The 24,995-nt window shown below is 40.3% G+C and overlaps 1 protein-coding gene across 1 annotated transcript in view; it reads right to left on the bottom strand.

Annotated features, from left to right (window-relative positions):
* The window catches only part of plekha7b (pleckstrin homology domain containing, family A member 7b), a 74,001-nt gene that overhangs the window by 8,831 nt on the left and 40,175 nt on the right, over positions 1 to 24,995 (bottom strand). The window contains 18 exon segments of the mRNA XM_038701184.1: positions 76 to 267; positions 2,915 to 3,114; positions 3,332 to 3,443; positions 3,734 to 3,835; positions 4,521 to 4,670; positions 4,820 to 4,900; positions 6,059 to 6,130; positions 8,827 to 8,880; positions 9,756 to 9,890; positions 10,348 to 10,431; positions 12,830 to 13,370; positions 13,581 to 13,731; positions 13,734 to 14,002; positions 15,217 to 15,395; positions 19,236 to 19,336; positions 19,800 to 19,872; positions 20,463 to 20,567; positions 22,032 to 22,137. Of these exon segments, the coding sequence (XP_038557112.1) occupies positions 76 to 267; positions 2,915 to 3,114; positions 3,332 to 3,443; positions 3,734 to 3,835; positions 4,521 to 4,670; positions 4,820 to 4,900; positions 6,059 to 6,130; positions 8,827 to 8,880; positions 9,756 to 9,890; positions 10,348 to 10,431; positions 12,830 to 13,370; positions 13,581 to 13,731; positions 13,734 to 14,002; positions 15,217 to 15,395; positions 19,236 to 19,336; positions 19,800 to 19,872; positions 20,463 to 20,567; positions 22,032 to 22,137 (2,707 nt within the window).

Genomic DNA, 24,995 nt, shown 5'->3' with positions numbered 1-24,995 from the left:
AACAGAGATTATAAACAGAGAACAAATTTAAGATATTTAAGCAGCACAAATGCAAAACACACATACAGCACGTACCTTACTGTCTCCATTAGTGTAGTGGCCAATCTCCCTGTCCCTTTTGCGTTCATCTGACTGTCGTTTGAGGCCGCGTACAGAAGTGTGTCTTATGACTGTTGTCTCCCGGGGCAACGGGGGCACTGCAGGGGGATGCTCATCAGGACTGTAGAGCTGAGGTAGAGGAGGTCTGGGAGGCACATCATCCTCACCCTGCACACAGAACAACTGTTAGCTACAGCTGTTACTTAAAATTACAAACAAGCATCGACCTGACATTGCTCAGACTGTGACATCAGTCTTTCCAAAGACCACAAAACCACTAATAATTATCTGGTGCTACATACACATTTGTGGATACTCACATTAAAGGTTCCCTGCAGAGTTTTTGACCTGTAGTAGCGCTATGGAGCTTTTTCTATGAGTGGGTCCCGATACACAGTCCTACCAATGGTGTCACGCTATTCCACTGACCAACAGGTGGCGGTAACACGCCAACATATGCTGAAATGCGGCAGCAAAAGCAAGGAAGAAAAAGACTGCTAGCTAGTAAACAGGGATGTAAACAATCCTGTATTTTGAATTTCATTAGGAAGGAAATGCACTCAACATGTTTGTTAGACCTCAAAGATACAAACAATTAGCTTTGGTCAAAGACTGTATAAAATATTGATGTAGTGAGCGATTGTGAAGCTCAATGTGGCTGGCTCCGGCTGTCACTGTCTTGGCAGTACCTGACTCATCCAAAAATGGTCAAAGACTTACGAGTGCCGGTGGAACTGAGGAGGACCAAATGAAGCCTGATTGCTCCATCTAGCCACCTGTGACGGCACTCATCTGTTACTCAAAGTGGCCACGCCCTTAACAATGCATAACTATAATATAACCATAATATAATTTAATGGGTGAGTTATGTAAAAATTCACTCCCATTAAGTTGTCATGAACATGTAAATTTGCTATAGAGACCAATAACGTTTTTTTGTACCAGGCTGTCAACATGTTTATTTCTGCTGTAAAGTTGGCCATTTTAACATGGAGGTCTGTGGGGATTGACTCACTTTTGGAGTCAGCCTCAAGTGACCATTGGAGGAACTGTATGTTTTGGCACTTCCACAGTGGCATTTGTCAGTCCCAGGGGTTGCCGCTTGGTTTTGGTAAGAAACACTGAATGTAAAATGTACAAGACAACTCCACAGGGCACCTTTAAGCTATGTTTTGTTTAATTTTTTACAGAGTGCATAATAACTTTGATTCCAGCTGGGGACCATTTCTCATCTCATACCCCTCTCTGTCCCCTTATTTCCTATCTGTCTCTATACCTTCTGCTATCCAATGAGGGCAAAAAGCATTCTGGGCAAGCAATCTTAAAATAACAAAACTGGAGCTATATTTATTAATCTATTAATCCATCAACAGAAAATTTAACAATTTCCTTACAGGGGCATTATGGGGTTTTCAGCAGCCACTAGCGGTGCGGTTTTAAGATTGCTACCAGGCGTGTGCTCGTACGCGTGCTCGCTTGAACTCATGAGCGAGCATAATCCGAAACACAACCGCTTTCATACAGAAATCTTACAATAAACGCAGGAACACCAGCATGCAGGCTGTGGCTTTTCACTCAGACATGTTCAGGCTCTGTTACTTAAACGTTCCCATCTCAGAGGCAGATCAACACTGGCGCTTTCAGCACAGCTACATGTTTTGGATGATAATGAAACTGTTAGTGAGCTGGACTGAATATAACTTACAACGAGATTGTGTCATACTTTATAATAGTTAGACCGCAGTAAGTAAATTTACTGTAGTGTTAGTGGATGGCTCTTCCTCTGGGTTGTATATTATGTGGGTCATGTTAGTTACAGCGACTGAGAGGTGGAGAAGACGTGTATCGGTAAAAGGCAATAAATCTAAATTGAACGTTATGAAGCAAACAGCGGCAGGTCGGGGCTAATGTAGCGTTAGCTGGCTGCTCGTGGCTGCATTACAATAGGATAGTAAACAAATCACTCCACATTTGCTTTTTACCATTACATAATTTCTTACAGGCTTTGACACTTTGACATAACAGTGGTACAGAGGAAAGTAACATGGGTCGCATTAGTTGGTGAAGTAATATGAAAGCGATATAACTTTGCACCGGACAACATTAGCAACTGCTCGGCATTAGCCGGCGAGCTAACGTGACTTTCTCTGTGTTTCTCCAGCTTTACTAATGCTCACTTTGTTCTAATCATCTGAACCTGTTTTGTGTGATGGGCTTCAGCACATAAACCTTTATTGTTGTTTTGTATCCTTACGTGGAGCCTGTGTTTTGCTATGAGCCGGTTGTTTCATGGTTTTAGGGGACTGCATGTCGTTAGCTGCGGTGTTTTTGTTGTAGTCTGAGAGAGGCTCGGGAGCGCGCACAGGGCTGAATCTGACCCAGAGATCTCACATTAAAAGCAGAATAGTGGCTGATAAAAGCAACGGAGAAAACAGGCGTGTGCTTCATTTTTAAGTGAGTTTTGAGCCCACTGACAATAAGAATTTTTTTTTAAATAATTGAAAATTTGATTTATTAAAGTCAACTTACATATAGCCCTTTTAAAGGGGCTTATTTTTGATTATCTTTTTGGGTTTGGACTGTTGGTCCAATATATAAAACAAACAATTTGTAGACATCACCCTTAGACAACGCGATGGGCATTTTTCACGATTTTCTGACATTTTATTAACAAAACATTTCATTTATTAATGGTAAAAAGAATTGATTGACTCACTTATAATGAAAATAAACAATAGTTACAACTCTTTATCTAGTGCTTAAGACTGACCCAAAAGAGAAAAGGTGAAGCTTTTCTGTGGCAGGGGTCACTCACCCATTTAAGCCCACTGGTGATGGTTATAGAGTGGTGTAAGGGTTGCTGGCTGGGGCTGGAGGAAAGGGTGGGGATGTGTCTACTGGGGCTGAGGTGGGGGCTGTGTTGCTGCTGCTGGGACAATCTCATCTCCATAGCAGACGGGCTCCCGGACACAGAAGGCACTGATGACGCCGACACTGAAGGCACAAATTTCCTCTCTGGGGAATTTGATGTGTATGAACATGTAACATGAATACACACAAGGCTGAAAAGACAGTGCTTTCTTTCCCCATGGGGAATGTAAAGGCATTAGTATCGAGTATATGATTAAGAGCGAGATACAGCAGTATGACCACGTGGCTTGTACTGTATTGCACAGAATGCAAATACCATTTGCTTTGTACACATGAAACCTCCAGGTAGCGCTTGTCTCACCTGGGTTGGTAACAGAGGAGATAGTGACTTTATAGTTGGCTTTACTGGTGCTGAGGCCTGCGATAACGTCTTCAATCCTCCACAGCTCTTTTCTGATCTGGACTTTCTCTTGCTGCTCACAGAGAAACACACACATATACATAGACACACAGTGTGAATATATTTTTTTCATACTTTTAAGACAATGTATTACTCATGAAAAGTTCATCTATTTTGCCAAAATAGTAATTAATTTGAAGCCATTACATGATCCTGCGAAGAGACATCAACCACTTAGTATTCATTGCTTTGTCTGTGCATATGAAATCAGTAGTTTGTAACTCATTCCCACACACACACACACACACCCATCATAGTGAATGACTGCCTGTGTGTGTTAACAGAGATCACTGAGCCACAGACCTGAGAGAGATCGGTGCGGTTCATCTGTCCCTGCAGGGCTGACTTCAGCCAGTCCACATCTTTCTCTAGTCGGCTGTACTCATTCCATGCGTTCTCCATCTCCTACAAAAAACAACACAGAAGACTCTCCATGTTGTAATAAGACAAAAAACAGCTTTCAGATACTGTACTCATGTCATGAGCCAATGCTACTTTAACAGAATTGGCCTTGTGTGGTGAGATGCCATTGGGACTAGTAAAGAGCAGGTACCTTGAATTTCTTCAGTTGTGTTATGCTTTCTCACTTGAAATAGAGATTTTTAATCTGAATCACTTGGATTTGCTCTGTTGTTTTTAATTGTTCAGTCAGATCTTAGTACCTTCTCAAGGTGTCCATTGAGAGAGTCACAAATGTTCAAACACAATGTGGGAGAGCCAAAACTACTCTTATTTACTCTTGCCTAATCTTGTGGGGGTTTTTTTTTGCAAATGTTCTGTTGAAACACCTCGTTTTTTTCATTTTAACATTGATGATTTTGAACATCAATGAACATTTTGACTAAAGCATTTTTTGAGTGGTGGAGAAATTTACTCATGTGTTCATTTTTAGCGCCAGGTTTGTCCCAGAGCACTCATTTTGATAGTGACAGTCAACCTGAAACATTGTGCCAGTTGCCGAAACCATTGAAAGGGAACAACTAAAAATAGAACAAAAAGTGAACATCTTGTTACCTACCAATAGATACATAACTGGGAGGGGGGTGTCGTCATAAGCATAATGAATTTATGAGTGCAGCATGTGTCTTACTGTGGAAACTTGGGATATTTCAGCCCTGATGTGCACGACATCTTCTTGTAGTAATTTCTGCTGGTAGGCAATCTTCTCAGCGTGGGCTGGCTGATCTCTGTACTGCTCCATCTGCTGGTGGGAAACATCCAGCACAGACTCCAGCTTGTCCTACAAAGGCACATGACAGACACACAAGAAGCCTTTATAGACCACCCCAATGCAGGCGGACATATATACACATACACACACACACACACACATATATAAATACTGTATAAGAAAAAAAAGAAAATTGAATATATGTATGAAACAAAAACCTTGTCTTCCTTCAAAGTACGTATCCTGGCCTCAAGCTCCTGTAGAATCTTGTCTTGTTCACACAGTCGACTTAATTTCACCTAAAGGGAAAGCACACTGAAACAATAAGAATGCAGGACAACAAAGGATAAAATCTACATCTACCTGTTCTTCTTATTACTTTCTATTCACACCTATTGATAACACAGAGTGTGGACATAATGCAACAGAAAAACAGGAAAGACAGTGACTGGGCTGATGGGATACAGTATCTGTTTACAACAGAGGCTGGCTGTTCCGTTCTTTGTTCAACTATATTCACAACAACGCAGCCAGAGAAGACGAATTGATCGTCTACTGTAGTCTCCGCTGTCTGTAAATATGTCAATAAGGCTCATCTATGTGAAAAGCCCCGAGGAGTTCCTCTCATCAGCGCAGTGAGAAATATCAAAAGACTCTATACTGTCTGGTTTGGGGGAGAGATCTGGTAATGCCCATTATGAGTAATCATAATCAAAAATCCATATTTTCAAATTCACTTTTGGAGGAAACCGTGTTTATTGAGAGTGACAGATTTGTTTTCCCAGAAATGGGTTATGTGTTTATGAAAACAACATAAGACTGCCTAGTTCACAGTCTTTCTCACACAGTGGATTTTTTCTCAGATCTATTTATCATTCTGTTCAATTAATAATTAAGCTGTTTTTATTTTGCTGCTGTATATTGTTGTTTTTAATTGCATGAAATATTCATTGTTCAGACAAATTTACTGGCAATTTCTTATAAATTGTTAAAGTGGAACAATGCTAATGATGAAAAGCCAGGACATCCATCTTATTTACCTCTATTCAGCAGAAAACAAAGAATGAAAAAAGCAGGATCAGGCAAATCAAACTGAAAAATTTAACAGCTCAACATCTAAAACTCCCATTACATGTATTTTTCCCTTTAAATTGCAGGGAGGAAAATAAAAGCTGTGGTCGATACTCTCAGGCCCTGACTGTGCAGTGTGCATGGGTGTCCCCACAGTGTTGCAATGTACATACGTTCCCTTCCCTTAGCAGCCTCTGTTTACCACAAGTTAAGAACACACACACACACAAAAACCACACTAAAACACAGTAAAGTCAGACTAAAGTCAGCTGCTTCTCTGTAGTGGATTCTAAGAAGTCGGAAATGGAGATCTTAAAGAAAAGGAGACAGATAAACAGGGTGCTTATCAGACTGTTTCTTTCCTGAGAACATAATGATTCACTTACATCGGCATCACTTTCTGCTATTTTCACAGGCCTGGATGGTCTTTCTGTTTTTAAACTCTCACGTCCAGTAACCTGAAATTCCCAGTATTAATATTAGTTATCAAATGACATATTTTGAATACCTTTACTTCAATACTTCCAGTAACAACTGCATGGATTTTCAACAAACAGTGAAACTGCTAGACAAACCAAGCTGGATGGATGTAAATAAAATAATATAGAAAAAAAATTCACCCTAACAGAAAAAAAGAGCATGAGCTGGTATAACAAAACTTGCAGAAGCTGAGCAAAAACATTTATGCAGAGTTGCTGCATCTTTGTGTTCAAAGAAACCCTAAAAACCCCAAAGCTGCTCTTTTCTGGCTGCTTATCACTGTAAGTAATTTAAACAACCAGGTCCTTTATAGAAGAAATGTATTCTTAAATGCTGATTTTATGATTCAGAAACATATTGTTTTACATTGGAAAAATTTAAGGTTAATGTAAACCTTAATTCCATTATTTCAAAAAACTTCAGCGTCTCACCCGCTGAAATGTTAAACTGTAAGTTATCAAGGCCTCTAGTTTCATGACGGTGGTGGTAAGGCAGTATGTATATGCTGGCGGAGAGAGCAGTGACAGGGTGGGCAAAGCCAGCGGTGTGAGACTGAGAAGGTGTGAATAATAAATAAATGTGTGTGGCTGCATGCTGTATCGTGAAAGCGGAAGAAGATGTATTATCAGCAAGACAACACAAAAGATGTAAATATGCAGGTGGAAAATACAGTACAATAAGTACAGAAGTAGAGCACCTTCTGAGCACTTGTTCACATACTTTAACATTTCAAGGCCTGTATATTCCTTTATGTATACAGATACAGTGTATGGACTTTTTACAGTGAGCTTAATAGACTTTGTTCTTTTATGCTTATTTCAGGCCATTTTAACAACACTATTATAAAACACTCTTTTTCTGTAATCAGTTATGGAGTAGTTAGAAGTGACACTTTGAAATTTTATATCAGTACAATAATATTGGGACTGTCTCGAGGTTCTCTACATAATGGGGCAGAGTTCTGTCTGGCAGTTGTCTGTCACATTTAGTAATGCATGAAGCTGAAAAGTGTGGATGGAATATTCATGACACACCCACATCAGGATCATTGCACCCAATACAGCAATATGGACCAATGCAATTGGGGGACTCAGTTAAAGGGGCATTCCACCTATTTTACATGCCAAAGTCAATTACTAGTCAAGTGGAGTACTACACAGCCTGTGAGAACAGTTTTATAATGTATTACGTGGCTCTGAAGGGAGCTTTGTCAAGTCTGGGAAAATGACTCAAGTGATCACCAGGATATCTTAGCTTGGACTTGGAAACTACAAGTATTTAAAAGAAAGCCTGCATTACAGGCTTGGAGTATTGAGTTCGAAAGATGCGGCAATTTACCAGACAGGGAGTGTCAAACCAAACACATTATCAAATTGAAAGGCAGATTTTGTTTGTTTACTTTATGTAAGTGCAATACAAAGTTTCTGTAGAACCCTTTCAGGACCACGGTAAACACACACCACAGCACGTTACTGTTGCCAGTTATCACAATGAAACTAGAGGCCTTAAGGGTTGTCACTGCCATATCATAATCACATTGCCAGTATATTTCTTAAAGAGCGCAATTGGGTCAACTCTTACAAGCAAAACAAAAGCAGAGTGAGGATATCATAGCAAACATTCAATACATTCAGAAATGCTCAACAGCATGCAAGGAAGCCACCTGGCATAACGACTTGCTTCCCATCATCTTAAGTCTCATAGCAGTGTTGGAGTATCACACAGTGAATGATTAGCTCAAGGTATCCATGTGCAAATCTTTTATAATTTCCAGGGATGCATCACATTCCTTTTGAAAAGCAGTGGAATGGTCTCTTTTGTCACTTTGTATGCACACCATCCTTACATTCCAACAGTACCCAAAACTTGGACTGGAGTTTTCAAACACATTGTGTACTGAAACGATCATCGGGTCAATACTTTGGATCTGTTTTGAAACAGGAAATGGAGAGATGTTACAGGACGTACTGTACATCGGTAGATGACCTCCCTCCATTCCAAACGACAACCCAGAGTTCTAATCAATGCATTGTGGTGTTAAACATACAAATCAAATGCTTTGCACAGGTGTATATGGAATATATGCCAATAGCTAGCTAAATGAGACAGGCTGCTTAAATACAGCAGTAATAGGCCTCAACTAACACTCATATAGTGTAGGAATTGGAGTTCACATGACTCAAACATTTTAGAAAGCCATGTGCTTATAACAACTTCAATTCCCATCAGGGCGAGCTTAACATCAACATGTGTTAGGGTGACATAATGACATCCCCCTACTATATCTGTAAGTACAGCACTATCATCCAATTGAAAACACTGTGACAACCTGAAAATCAGGACTTCTTCTACTTGAGTAAGAAGGCCAAAATTTAACTTTATATCAGTCACACTGGACTTTTCGTTGGATTCATCAAACTGTTAATGCAAAAATGGCTTTTTCCCCATGAAAAGGATAATTTATAAGAATAATAATAAGAAGAAGACCGTTAAAAGACATGTTAATTCTATCATAAATAGACAGTAGAAAGCACAGCAAAGAACAGAGGAAAGACTGGAAAAGAGGGAAGCAGATGTTGGAGGCAGCAGCAGGAGAACAAGATTGTAGTCCACAGAGGGGAGGTGGACAAGAGGATGAAAAGGATAAAGTGGCATTTACTTTGTTGGAGCCCACCTTCAGATCTAGGTACTCCAGGTCCTTCTTCAGTTGTATGTAAGTATCATCAGCCTTTAAATGAGCAGTGGAGAGATAAATCATTTGAAATGAAGCTGCAAAGGATAATGGGTGACCAGATGACTCCTAAGGCCTTTATTTGCTTTTCAGGCTTTGCTAACAGAACTTTAATTAACTTGGTCTCAATTACAGTTTACGTCTACCTCTGTATTTTTATCCACAGTTAGTAAAGCCAAACTGTAATTACGTAATCTGGTTTACTGTCTCATGTTTGACCTCATACATAACTGAGCAACACAGGTCTTGTGCATGACATGTGGTCAAACTGAGTGTTTATACTTGTTCATGTGCATGGTGGATGGCCAGCGGATGTTTGGATGTTAGAAACTGGGTGGAGGTGTCATTACTGAGCACTGTGGCAGCTTCCATGTGGACTGCCAGTCTCACAGCAATGCACTGTTTGTGAGCAAACTCATAAGGGAGACTGTGATCCTGATGGCTGCATCGGAATGATAACACCAAGAGCAAAAGCACACATACATACAAATGTGTTGTATTCGTTGTATTATTTTTGTATCTATCAAACAACAAATAAAATAAAACACAAGCAACATGCTTAAAATATGGCATCTTTTACAATAAGAATAACACCAGCCGCTGAAAGCTTTTTCTAGTTTTGAACGAGGTAGATGAGTGACACTGACACTTATGTATAGCTTAAAAGCAACTTGGACAGTCTGAAGTGCAATAGAGCGCATGCCAAAACAGTTGACTAAATAAGACAACCAAGCAATACCAACAGACCGCACAGTCTTATGAATGACAGGAAAAAAATGTATGGGATTGGCTGGGGAGAGGGGGACCACAATGCACTGGCAGGGGTTGCAGTGTGCTGTAGAGGAGGTTAGGGAAGTACGAGGGCCCCTGACCTGCATGCTGGGGCCTAGAAGGCCGTTGTGCTGGTAGTGCTGCAGGTGAGCGAACGCGTCACTGGGGCTATGCACACCAGCCATCTTGGCCTGGTGCCTCCGAAGCTGAATGAGGAGCAGAGTCAGCTCCTCTGGCTGTAGCCAAGTTTAGGGGCCGGAGGGACGAGAGAAAAATACTTGAGAACCATCTGAGCAGTACAGTAGCTGAGAGAGCCAAGTGGTAGAGAGGCCAGTATACTTTTGCTTCATTCATGTCCTAATAAAAACTTACAATGTAAAAGCTAGAGCTGCACTTTGGAGACTGAAAGGATGATTTCTTGTGCTATCATGGATTTTCTGAAGATGAGGGTTATCAGAACTGATAACACTAAAACATATATCAAATGGCATAAAAATCACAGAATCAGGTATCTCAATCAGATCTACATTCTGCATCTTTATATTGTCATGGAGTTGAGTTAATTTTCTTCATACCCTGGACTGGTTGTCCTAGTACTATATTACTAGAAAACTATATATATTAATACTATGTGACAGATATCTAATAATGAAACCAATTTTTATGTAGTGAATGCAATAAAGAGGATCATACCGTTTTGCCATGCAAGCTGGGTGCACTGACAGTGTGTGTGATGTAGCCCATGGCTGGCATGGACCTTCTCTCTATTTGGGAAGTCTGCAGAGAAACAAAATTCCTCAACTTGTTATTACAGATCTAATCTAGTCAAATCAAACAGAATGCCTAATTCACTAAGTAATCTCCAATAGAGTGTTGAAAGTGAGAGATAGACCACTCTATGAATCAAAGTTAAACCATTGCCTCCAAGTCTGCAAACAAATTTGACTACACGGCAGATTTATTTTTTCATCTATCCTTTTTTCCCTTTCATCACTCCTACTCTTATTCGAAACAAGGTGTGCCCTGAGTTTTAGGCGCTACAGGGCTTGGGAAATCTGACGTTTTTGCTTAACACACAGAATTAGCAAAAAACCAAGCCCACTACAGAACCTTAAAAGGACACAAACAACAAGAGATTTAATTAACTACACATAAATTATACTAAACTTGCTTTCTTAAAATAACATTTGTTTGCTACCAGCAAGAGAAGCACTGTAAGCCATTCCCTTTGAGATTCCCATGCCACTATTTTTTTGCTGTATAATAGGTTTTTTATTTAAATGTGAGATCAGAAGAAAGAGACCGCTGCTGATGTTTGAGATAGAGTAGAGATGTTTATAGGGTGCTGAGGAGCCCTGGGCCAAATGGATTAGCTGCTAATAAAATATACTTCTTAATGATATTCCACAGAGGTACGCGGATCGCTATTACTTAAACGCACTCTAGCCAGAAAGCACCATCAGCCTCAAAGAAGCTGGGTGCACCAAAACTAAGTTCACTGCAGATTAAATTTAGTTCCCATAAACATCGCTCCCTTGGATCGCCTTGCATAGTCACTGTGGCTCCCTTTGTTAAAAATGTAACTTCATCTAAAGGGTTTTCCATAATTGTGCGTCATTCTATTTTATGGTTATAATTAGTGTCTTGACACTCGGTTGAATGATGGCGGACACAGAGCATCTGCACACTTTGTTTACTTGTGTAAGGCCAACGGGTTGGTTATGAGGCTTGTGTGTGTTGGCAAATGTGGTGACGGTTTGGAGGGAGATCTTTTCACATGTGGAGGGTGTGGTGGGAAGACAGCGCAGGGTGTGGATGACAGGACGCCCCTTGCTCCGTCTCCTGTGGCAGTGGCGGTGCTGTCTGAGCGCTACGACGGTTTGGGGAACGGCGGAGTAGCAAGCTTTTACTCACACATGCTCACACCACCTGTGGAGTGGGCCTGGGTGTGGACTGTGTGAATCTGCAAATGATTCACATGAGCATCAAAGTGTGTGCGCTGAGAAGCTGGAGCCTTCTCATGCTCCTCATGCTAATCTTCCCATGGTGTCCTTGTGAGCTCATAACATCCTTCAAGTTGACATCAATAGATACCTCACATCCAGAATCCGAAGCTACCGTGAGAATGAGACCTTTGTCATATGGCTCACTACATGTGAATCATCATATTTTACTTCAGTCCCATGCAAATGACAGGCTACTGACATTTACTGCCAAGCGTGCCCATCACAATTTCCTAGAGCCAAAGGGGAGACATTCACTTTCCTTGTTTTATCCAAATGTATACAGAATATATAGTTATTTAGTTCACTATAATGATATAAAACAAAGAAAAGCAGCAAATCCTCACATTGAAGAATCTGGAACAAGAGTACAATAGCTGTTTTTGCTTGAAAATTACTTTTGAACAATTACTCAATTATCAAAATAGTTGCTGATTAATTTTCTGTTGATTGACTAATCGATTAATGGACTAATCATTTCAGCCCTAGGATTAACCATGACAGCCCACCAACATCCAAAGCCTTCAATATTTTAGGGTAAATCTTGTCCACCACCGCTGACTTTTCCATCTTCACTTTTGAATGATTATGTCAGCCAGTGCAATGGTAATTGTTTTATGTGTTTAAATAATCTTTGGATTATAATGCTCGATGGCATGTGTTCTAGGTCATGAGGGAATAAGCAGTGTCAGCCTGTGGCTACATGGACAATACTTATTAGCAGGATACAATCCTTTTTGGTTTTTCATGGTATTTGTTAATACTGACAAAAAGTTTTATAAATCCGACCAACACTACCCTTTGTCTTTCTCTAATGGCTTAAGTTCAAGTTAATCAGTACACCAATATTTGCAAATTTTAGTTTTATAATGAGTAATGCTGACTTATTATACTAGATAACTTATTCCTAGACTAAGCTGTATGTTTGCTAGCCAAGGCTGTAGTACATAATGATTAGACCTCAATTAATACCTGAAGCTGAAATATCAAAGGGATTTATATAAAATTATTCAATAATATTATTCTTTGAACAAAACCTTTCTCTCTATTTATGCTAAAAGTTTTATATTTTATACTGCAATGGTAATGTAAATGGTTGTCTTAATGGTCTGGAAAGATTTCTGAGAGGCAACTCTTTTTCATAATTTTTCCTCCCGAATTAGGTGTCCTACCTGAGAAAGCTGGGCACAAATATGGCCGGGGGAGCTGGATCTTGTGCTGTCCCCAGGTGTCACTTCATCCAGGGGCCTGACTGTGCGTCTGTCTGAAGGAGTGTGTGGCCTGCGAGGGGACAGGGGTTTGAAGGAGGTAGGGACTGACGGTGGGACTTCACACGGGGACGGAGGGACAGAGATGGAACGTGGCATCTCCACAGTAACTCTAAAAGATGAAGAGTCTGTGAAGTTAGGGCCAGAGTAGATAGGAGCGGTGGGGCTGCCGTGACGGAACTGCTGCCGCTGCTGCCACTCATACAGCTGCCACACCATTCCCTCCTTGGTGGCCGTACGCTCATCGGTGGACATGCGGAAGTGGCTGAGCCGGTCATGGGCATACTTGTAGTCACTAGGCAGGTTGCATGTTGCTGGAGGAGAGTTGCTGCCAGATGGGAGACGGGGAGACTTTGGCAACGACTGATGGGTGGCATCCACTGTGCTGGCTTTGGGCTTTAAGGGAGGTGTCCGCCGAGGGAGGTTGTACTCAGCAGAGGGAGCACTGAGACAGAAAAACAGAGCTTATTTTATCTGTCATATCACAATACTTCTTTTTCTACATAAAACAGAATAAACTCAAATAAAACCATTGTGCTATTCATATTAGCCACTAGAGGGAGGCATTAACACAAGATTTGAATCATCATCATTCATGCTGCTGTTATAAAGAAATGTTGGTCAATTCATATGGGCTGTGTGAAGTAAAACTGACCTCTTCGGTGGGTCCCCTTTTTGAACTTTGACCCACTGCTCCACCTGAGCCAGTGTATTCTTCCTCTGCACATGTTTCTCAGTGTCAGCCCGTGAGACAAAGCCCCTCTGATAGACAAGATTTCCATTCTGTTCCGGTGGCAAAGCCACTTGATTACAGTTTGCTGTCCATTCTTGTGGGTGGCACCATCGACAGAGTCTGGCGAGAGTCTCTCTGCTCTTTCCTCTGTGGCTGGCTGACTTGGCCTCGCTTGGATCTCTAATCCATACCTCACCTCGTCTCCATGAGCCAGTTGGTTATCCGGTGGTTCATCTCTGTCTGTCCTGCGAAGGCTTTCTGACTGAGATGAGTTCTGGCTGATGTGGACATGGTTGGTCTGTGGGACTGCCTGCTGTGTAGCCTTCCTTGGCTTCTCCACCTCTCTGTGAAAAATGGAGAAAGGATGATTCAACATATCAACAATCCTGCATATACAACAATTGAAATATTTTCTTTATTATCTCATTCACTCCGTTTATTATAATGAAGTGCAGCACTATTTTTGAAACAAGGAATAACACAGCATTAAGCACTGGATAAGAAGCACAATGGACACTCAAATTAATCTTTAGTGACCCTAAAGGTCACTTTATGACACTTGTACAAATGATCACATCCATTACTGAGTTTCTCTCAGAAAAGATCAGAGACCATAGAGTGTTAAATAACTTTCTATCTGCACTTTTCATTTAGAGAGGAAAGAAGGAGAGAATCCATGAAGAGCAAATCCCCAGGGAACAGAAATGACACTTTGTTTTCATTAAATAGCTTGGGGTGGTGTGCAACTCTCATCATTTCTTAGTATTTCATTAGCGTGTATCTAATTATATATGAAATAATAATATATTATATGTCGTGGAATGTCAAGTGCTTTCCAAAATAAAACATTAGACATTTAAAAGTACTGACTTACATGGGCATCTAGGTGGCAATATTGCACAGACCATTCAAACCATGCCGTTCATCCAGCTAATCTAGAAGTCTAAATGCTGTTGGTAATGTGTTTACCACAGATCCCATAGTCATAGACTGTCCTGTAGACTACTTCTAACATTGATTGTGAATATTAAAAAATAATAATAAAAACAAATGTGCACACAAACCTGCTTTGTACACTGTGATTACTGCTCTAGAAACACATTCTACAGTAGACTGCCTCTTATGTGTGGCGTGTGCTCAGCTGGCAATGGCCTACAATAAGCCTCATCTATACCAGACCCAGATGCATCACACACACACACACACACACACACACACACACACACACACACACACACACACACACACACACACACACACACACACACACACACACTGCAGACATCTTAGTACCCCCAGAACAGACGGACAGGGTTGGACCTGCTGTGGAAGACTGCTCATGCTGTTAAAATAAAGGCCATGTAGACAAGAAAAAAGAGGAAATTTCACTTATTAAACCAAGATCAAAGCAGTCCAACAATGTAGCTGATGCATATAAACCTCAATACTCAATGCACTAGCCAAATGCATGATCAAAAAGCTTCATGGAAGGTGAGATGTACAAGTAGAAGTCCAACCAAAGGGAGACGTGAGTCCTACTCTGTAGAGCGAGACCAACCTCTTTATAGTGTGACTCTGCTGCATCAGCGCAGCCTGGTTCATGGCCCGGATCCAGCCATTCATGTCCTCCTGTGTGTCCGCACTGAAGAAATATGTCCGCATCCCGCAGTGTTCTGCCTGTGAGCCAATCACAGAGTTCTTATTGTAAATGTAGGAGCGCATTCCTGTATGGCTCGCCTATCAAAGAGAGACAGATCGAGAGGGAGAGAGAGAAGATAGATGTGAAAACCTATTACTGAAGACAGGAAAAAGCTGTCAGTGAGGCCGATCAGTGAAAAACTGAGTGCCTTCTGGTTTACTGCAACTGACAGTTGTCAACTTAGTGAGGACAAAGTTTACAGCAACATTTTACTGAAAAACAGAAAATGGTGGGGGCAAAGTGCTGCAGCAGAAACAATGTGAACATTGCTGTTTCTGGCCATAAAAAAAGCACAACACAGGTTTTATATTTTTACTGCTTTTCAAAAAAGCTTTAGCAAAAAAACTCTTTAGTACACAGAAATTAAACAGCAACTGCAGCAAACAACCATAGACTAGCAACGGAAAGGCAATTATGGGCATCTGTCACTATTTAAGTCAGGATTTACACATAACCACACATCATAAACATTAGCTTACCTTTTGTTATTGCTATGTGGTGGTGTAAATCAGTCCTAATAGCTCAAAACCCAATTCTGATGCAGACAACCAGCGATAACATAGTAAAGATGCACTCAGCAAATTTTTTCACAGTTTCATAGATAATTGAGTACTTTATCTCCTATTGTTTCTGCCCCAATAATATTTACTTCACAGATAACTTTCTCATTTTAAATCCGTAAAATAGGTTGTACTGATCGAGATACAATAAAACAGCGCAAAGGAATATTCCATAATCAACCTTTTATGTGTAAGATGCTAGTTATTTCACAGTAATTTCATAAAAATTCATGCATAGCTACTACAAGATGCTACCACAAGAGCATCCACAACACAAGACTAAACAGCATTAAATACATTAGGGAAAGAGCGTGATCTTCACTGAGTCTAGTACCACAACCTGCTAAATAAACAAAATGTGCAAAAATATATCCACAGTGACAGTAGTAGAGTGAAGCAGTCCGTCAGTAATTATGAAGATACAATCCTAATTTATCTTATGTATCCTCACACATAGAAGTCTGCACAGTAGAATAAAATACTGTATTAACATGTATAATTAATGCAAAGTTGACTAAATTGTAAAGGGAGTTCTGCCCTTTTATTAGTCTGTTCACTAAAATGCTCACAGCACAGCAACACTGCAAAGTAAACCCAACAAGGGACCTGCTTCAAAACAGATGTAGAGAAACAAGTTAACAGTTTATATTGTATTTTCCACAGTAAAACAATATCCATGTATATACAGCAGGGGGCAAATTGCAGATGCAGCAAATATCCAAAGAAATGCAATGAAACCAGAGAACAGTGTGGGGCAAAATGGCTGAGACCCTGTCGTCCCACCACTCTAATGATGATGAGAGCGTGAAAAGTGATATGCAGCTTGACAAGACAAATACCAGAGCCACTGAGCATAAACATAATGTATATGAGATTGATCAAATGATTAACCTTGGCGATGTGAGTCTCATGCTCAACCCATTGACCACATTTATAAAAATCATTCTGTGGTCCGTCGGATTTGAAATGAAACAATGACTTTGGGGTTAAAGTGTTGACTCTAGCTTTGACTTGTGTACACCCATATTGGGTGAACAGTGTAAGTAATGTATCATTGTTGTTGGCCAAGGATTGGAGGACCATAAAAAGAGTCCTGCACTGAATGTGCAATTTTCTGTGTTTCATTCCAAATCCAATTTGTACAGCGCCAAAACAATAACAAATGTGTCACTGTTGTGTTTCTTTTCCCCAAAAATTCACAGCAAAGTGGTTTACTAACAAATGTCCCCCCTATGTGCTCTGGCATTGCCCATAGATGACTATAGTCATGCCTGTACATGATAAGGCTTTGATGCACATTTAGAAATGTGCATTCAGCAGGTAGTAGCATGAAATAAAACGAGCTGAGGATGGCGTCCCACTGATGAGGCTAAAGTGAAATTAAATACCTATTCATGCAAGACAGGAAGCCTGTGTGATTCAGGACAGTCGCCCGCAGAGAACAGTACTCACTCCGCCCGCGCACACACACCGGGTCACAATGGCAGGCAATTCGACCGACAGGGAATGAGAGAAACACAGTGAGATGAGCAAAAATGAGAGAACAGGAAGTTACAGCAGATCAGTGCTGACTCAATAAGAAAGAACAGAAATGACTCCAGCTGTGGTCTTATGGTAGTCATCAAAAGAAGCAAGAATGAGTGGAAGCATCAAAAGTGTTTTGATACTTTACAATCAGACAAATCATTGTGGCATCATGGCACAGCCCACAGTGGTTGAAGGAAGGTAAAAAATGTTTTTAAAAGTACTGTACTTAAACAACCTGTTTTCCAAAACCAGTCTTCAACTGCTAATCCAATTGATTTTGAAAATAGTTTCAGTGTCACCATCTCTAGTCCATTATTTCAACTTATTATTTCAGGCCTGCACAAACTGTAGTCTGTAATTCACCGTACATGTCAGAGGCTCCAACAGTCTGAAAAACATCCCATTGTTGAACAACACCTGTCATCTACTGAGCTGTTGTCATGCTTACTTAGCAGTAACTGAAATTTTCCAAAGCACCTCAGGTACACGTAATGAAATCTCCTGCCCTTTAATGCATGATTGCTCGGAGAAAACTGAGGGGAACAGAGATCTCTTAAATACAGGGTGTTCCAGCTGAGCCCAGGCTCATTTCCTCTAACCTTACATACACTCCCAGCAAGTGGTGGGAGGAGACGGTGAATAGACTGAATGTATAATTAATATTCCCAGCAGCACAATTATGATACAAATTCCATTGTATGTAATGTGATCTTTAAAAAGAGACGTACCATACTCACACACATTCATACTCTCACACACACACACAGAATCCAAGTACAAAGGAGCTGAAAGGATTGCAACACAATGCCCTGAAGCTGCAATGGTGCATCAAACATTCAGGCACTATTGTTCTTTGCAACAAGCCGTGTTTCCGAAAAGGAGCACTTGATAATGGTAACACTCTTTGCTGTAACCAGATGACATACAGTATATCCCTTGGCTGTCCTCTGGCAGAATTCACTGAGGGAAAGAGGAAAAGACTATGCCGCATGCAAGGGAAAGGTTCTGTTGCACACTTGCAAATAAAAATGACCCTATTACCAAATGCAGGCTGGTTCTATTAGATGCCGTACAACAAGCAAGTTATATGCCGTTCAGATTTTAGTGAAAGAACAAAGCTCTTGCATTGGGCACACATTATTGAAGACTGCACTGCTGCAGCCTCTCTAGCACTATGGACACACATACAGTAAAAGATTTCCTTCCGACGCTGCCCACAATAGGTGAATAAAATCAGACCAGGCACAGGTCTGCTTTACCTGAAATGCATACATGAATATATCATCGACTCTATAGAAATTGTGACGAGAATACATAAATGGTTGTACTGCAGCCATCAACTGTAACACTGTGTTTCATGTTGTCTTGGTGTAATACATGCAGTTATAAAATTTTGTCTAAATAAAATAATCTATAATAAATATCTGATCAAATAAAAAGTAAACTTTGACCCAAATCAAACGTTTGACACTTGACTTGTTTTTGATGCTCTGTGCTACAGACTCAAGTACTGAATTTCAGCCCTCACAGTTAATCATGTCTTCAAGAAAGCAAAAAAAAAAAAATTCATAAAAGAGAAATAAAAATCTGATCAAGGCAGCAGGGAGTACCCAGCCAGTCTTTCTGTGTTACAGAGACCGCAGTAGGGGAAAGCAATTTGTGCTATCAAATAGTGATGTAGCAATGAATATTTAAAACACAACAACCTGTAAATAGTAACAGGTTTTGCTGTCTACACAAGGATGTGATAACTTATTTTACAGCCCTGATTCAATGCCACTTCAGTGTTACCTTGAAAGCGTATTTGCGGTTTATGTGGTCATCAGGCTCAACTGGTGCAATGACATAACTGGGCAGAGGAATGCTACCGAGCACCGTCTCCTCTCGGCTGTCTGTGAAGCAAGCACACGCAACACAGAGTATCATTACATACATCCAAAACAACAATAATTCTGCCAACATCTTTGACAATGTTTACGAGTGACCGCAGATTTATGAACAGCAGGAAAATTAGTGAGGTATAATTCATGGGTCACTCTTGTGACATATGGGTGAGGCCATGTGGCAGCGTGTGGCACGAGGTGGCTTGTGGTTTATCTATTATTCAGCGTGATTAATTGAGGAGAGGCAGTAGGTGCTCTGGCAACACAAGCACAGATTACATCCCATTATAAAACACTCAATAAGGAAAGAGAAGTGGAAGGAAGAGAAAGCAAGATATGTCATACATCTCATTATAGGCTGTCATTAATCGAGAAATGTACCACCGAAGGTTTGTATGTCTGATTTAACAATCAAGACCATTTTCTTTTTTGCCTGTTAAACCCTGGCCGAGTGCACTTTTCACAGACTCACCTTTGTAGTAAAACAAGCAGTAGTCTGACAAAACAAACCACTTCCGTTTCCACAGTCGCATTCCAGAGCTGTCCTGGAGGTGAACGGGGAAATGCAACACACAGTGTATTTAGAAAGCCTCCTCACAGGAACAAATTTGAATTCACATTTTAATTAAAAAGTTTTGGAATACAGCACTCATTAGCAGCAAGCAGGGGGTTGAATATAATTAGAACAATAGTTTAATTTAAGCTTTATCTTTCTTGCAGCATTTGAAACAAAGCTGCAGCCGTTAACTCCGTACTGTAGCTCTAACTCTGGGACTGGTCTGTTTCTTTTTTTTTTTGTTTGTTTCATACTTTTTAGGATTATGTGCTCTGGTGAGACACCCCAAACCAAATTAAAATGGTTTTCTAAGGGTAGTCTGAGCGCTAATTTTGTAAATATTACAGTTAATAGGACATCAGATTCTACACAAAATGACAACTTATCCACAACTTATAAAATGACAACTAATACAATTAACAGCAGGAAATAACACTGATGTAAACTGTCCTGTTTATCCTTTTGAAGAAGAATGCCGCCTGCTGCAAGGAAGGTAATCCCTGATTATGTGACTACTGGGACTGATATCCCATAATGTGACATATCTGAACATGTGTTGACTCTTTAACTCCAGCTCACCTGTTTATAGAGCCAGCCTCTTACCACCACTGGGATGTTGAGGTTTCTTTTAATAGAATGATCCCTCTTGCCAAAACTGTGTACTTTCCCCGTACCTCTGGTGCCCTGCAGAAAGCAAAGAGAAACCAGAAGAGTTCCTTATGACGTATTTGGTGAGGAAATGCAACCCAATTTATTTTGCTTACCTGAGGCAACATACAGTAATTAATAGAGTAGTACAGTGTAAACCAGTGGATATCAAACTGGGGGACGGTCCCCACAAGAGTGCTCTCATGCTAGCAAAGCTATCTTGCTAATCCAAATCCTTTTTTAATATCAGTTAAATTCAACCTGGCTTGTTTTACCAGTAGTTTTCCAAATATTGTTAAAGACTGATAAACATTAAATTTGTTTACACAAGGGTGGGGGGTATAATCAGGCATATTTTTAGACATGGTCATTTTAGATTTGATATTCTCTGTAAAAGTTAAATCATCTCAGCAGCTTTTCTGCAGAAATGCCTGGGATTGTTGGGTTGATCAGCTGGCTAAAAGAAGACACAAATGTTGAGGAGACAAATATGCATAACCAATTCTCAGTCATAAATGTGACACGTTTTACACAGTCACACAGAAAAAATATCACCATGCAGTATTTTATTTCATTATCGGTCAATTAGCAAATAATTTTCCCAATGATAGTCATTTGGTCAATAAAATGTCAGAATTTAGTTAAGAATGTACTTCAGAAGCTCCAAGGTAACGTCTTCAATATTGCTTGTTTTTTTTTCAGATCAACAGTTCACAAGTCATATTAGACAAGGTTCACATCTAAGAGGCAAATATTTGGTACTTCTGCTTAAAAAATATGTTAACTATTAATCAGTTTTGTCAGAATTGTGGCTCATCAATTTTATGTAGATCAACAAATTCATCGTTTCAGCGCTACAAGAAAGTAAAAAATATCAGCAAGTAAAAAGTTCAAGTCTGCCAGAGCAATACTTGTAATGTTAAGTTGAAATTTATTCCAGTGCTGAAGTGTGTTGTGCTGGAAAACAGTCAACGGGTTTGGTTACTGTGAAAGTAAAGTGGGACTTTCAGTAGCTTCCAGGGGTAGCATTATCATGGTTTTGTGGTGTGTCCCATATTCACTGACAAAACATGTTTGCATCAAATATTTTAACGATCACTGTGGAAACAACAGCGAGTCTGTCACAAAGATTCATACTGTACACCGCACCCCTGTCCAGTCCCACAGGATGTGTGTTTGAGTTTTATTATGCTTGAAAAATTGCTCTCCGTGGCCATTAATCAGAAGGAGATAATGTCTTTTAGAATTTATTAAACCAGTTTATCAACATGAGCATTAACGGTCATCAAGAAAGCTCCACAGCAATTTACTACCCTAAAAAGAAATGTTTGGTCAACTACAATAAATGTCAAATAAGATAACCTGAAAAAACATTTTGATTCTGTTTTAGGATTAATTTTCTTTTAAAAGTTTTTAGATTTTTAAAGTTAAACTAACACAAGTAAAACATACGCAACATAAATGGTTAAGATCAAAGAGAAGAGAAACATTGATGCTCACCTTTGACCCTGAGGTGGGCTCCACTGAGGTCACAGCCTTGGAGGACTCCGTGACCATGCTGGGGGATCTCTGATTGGCCGCTGACTTGGACATATGGTATTCTAACCTATAGTTGAGAAGGTAGCGTAGAAGAAGATCAGTAGAGACAGGGTGAGAAGCATGGGATACTGATATTTCTTCTCTCCTCAGACAAACTTATCGCAAGGAGGGAAAGAGAGCGAAGCCCTGTGCTGAGCTTTCAGATATAAAGGATATGACTATTTCCTGACACCGCCACGCGACCTGTCACAACCAATGGCTTTGCAGTGGATGTGTTAACAGTGGAACAGGGTTCCAATCGCTCCAGTGACACTTGGTCAGGCACAAAACAAGTAACCCCTGCCCCAAAAGCCTTCTATTAAAGCCATATGACACGCGCACACTCGCACATACACACTATCTTTGGACAGCTGCTAAGGAGTCTACATCCCACCTCCCATTTCCTCATGGCATCATCATATTTGTATAGAAATATTTAAACGAGGTATTTTGGACCTCAACCAACCGTAGTACAATTTGTACATTTCTGGTAAAACAATGCAAAGTATTTTATTGCAATGGTAAATCTATCAATGACATATCATCCACATGTTAAGCTTGATTTGTTTAGAACATGGCAGCTGGAAAATTGTTTCATGCATAGCCACAGAGGTTTGCTATGTGTTTAAATCTAATGAGTGTACAAGTGTCTTCTTAGAGTTATTTTTCCTTTTGAGGTGTAAATTCTTGATTTTTGAATAAATTTATATTAATAAAACAAGAAATTCCCCATGCACAGCCAACAACAGTCAGGTGCTGGTAGGTTGGAGGATTAGACTATGACAAGACTACACTATTTATATTTATATATTAATATAGTAGTACTAATAACATCAAACAGGAGTTTTCCTCATGATCTAGGGTTTCAAAGTCAGTGTCATTGTTTGTTATAATGATCAGAAAGTCTCATTCTGAACTGTCATTGTGTTTCTTAATCTAGGAAACAAAGCTACAAAGTCCAGTTGTAAAGGAAAACAATCGTGTGTAGAGGATTATTTATTTGCAGTGTGCCCCGAGATCTTCAGTGCCAAACCTGTGTGATACATTACTCAACAAAACGAAAAAAAATAATGTTTAGCATGTTTTCTTCACTCTACTCTGGCCAATTTAGCTGTGATTGATGACTTTTGAACATTTGGCTTGGGTTTTAACTCTTGATATAAACTATACATTAAAGACACTGGAGAGAGGGAATAAGAAATTACGTCACAATATAACTTACTACAGGGGCTGCCCGATGTTGTACCAATAACTACTTGTGTGACACCTCATACACACTTGCTTCTAAAAGTTAATGAAATGAAGTGGAAAAACAGCTCCAACCTTCAGCACAGAATACCACAGAGGCAAACGGGAACACTGGTGACTGCGAAGATCAATTTGATTTAACAGGGTCCCACAAACGTTTCTTGGAAATTTAATGCTTGTGCTGATTAAGAAACAACATGCAGATTATTCATCCATAAATCCTGCAGACCCCCTGTAATATTACATTCTAAAGGTGCTCTGCTGATTTAAATCTTGAGATGTGCAGAGCACTGGATTAAAATTAAGTCACTGACATGCCCGTGGAACCACCTCGAGATGATGACTGCTTGCTTAAATGGTAAAAAGCCATTTGAAAATTAGGAAACTGTGACCCAGAAGGGCACAACTGATAAGCAACAATGGCACTGTTAGGAAAAGGGTCTGCCCCTGCCATTATAGCACCAATAACACCATCTTTTAACACAACCTAGAACATTTCATCAACTACAGTCATGCTGCTATGCAACACTTCCAGTGTTTCACTCATTTGTTCATATTCCCTCCCACAGGCCTAGAAAGTAACATTTATCACTTTTTAAGATGTTATAAGGGAGGGAAACCTCTGCAACCTTTTCTGCAGCCAGTCAACCAGTATAATTGACATGCAACTGTCCAGTACTTGGCAGAGCATCTCCCTGACTGCAAGAGTGAGCTTACAATAGGAAACCTGGTGACCTGTCTCTTTGACAACACTGCCACAGGCCCCCTGCATTGTCCCGCAAAGAAGTTAAAAGCAGCACTAACCTTGTTGTTTTTTCCTGCTTTGTGTTCCGCACTACACTGAAGATAAAGAAAAGGAGATAATCTAGAGATGTGTGTCACAGACTAAAGCAAAAAAAAAAAAAATGCTAGTAAAACAAGGGGGAAAAGAGAGAGACCATGTGGAACAAAATGTACAGTATCCGCACTCACAGCCTGGACAGCAGCCAGCATTTTAACAGGATGTTTCTGTCGTATCAAGGGGACTCTGCTGTTTTATGTGAAGCTTTCATACTGTTTACCACCACTGTCATTGGAATAGTTCTCCGGGAGATTTGTTGTGGCATGTGGTGAAGAGGAGCGATATTTCACATCACGAAGTGTAGAAGGGGGAAAGAGACTAAGCGCCACATCTCCCTGCTTCTCTTGTTATGATGGAAATGAGGGCATATTTGACATTTTTTAATCCTTTCAGGCAGTGGGTGTCCATGAGAAGAGTTGACGAATTGATCATAGTGTGATAATCCACAACAAAGTCAAAGCCTTCAGGCCAGAAAAGCATAGGCTGATCGACCTCTCTATGGGGAAGGGCTTCCTGAAGCTCTTTTTCCTGCTCTGTTCTCAATCCGATACGGCTCTCCAGGGAACACAATGATGTTGGTTCTCCTTACTTGGAAGGGAGTCAGAGTTTCGTGGAAGAAACCAACTTCCTATCCAGATCTCATTATACACAGAACGAAGCCCATAACATCACCACGACAGTGAACAGAAGCAACATTTTGCAAGCACACTGAGGTCATACCAGGGTAGCACACATTTGCTGCACCCCCAGCTGTCACACCCTCCACTAAACTCTACAACAGCATTATGAAAGAAGTG

The sequence above is a fragment of the Micropterus salmoides genome, unplaced genomic scaffold, assembly GCF_014851395.1.
Source record: "Micropterus salmoides isolate LMB-PRFRI ecotype aquatic unplaced genomic scaffold, ASM1485139v1 Ms_hic_scaffold_6, whole genome shotgun sequence".
Taxonomy (NCBI): Eukaryota; Metazoa; Chordata; class Actinopteri; order Centrarchiformes; family Centrarchidae; genus Micropterus; species Micropterus salmoides.
This window is presented reverse-complemented; position numbering and strand designations above follow the sequence as displayed.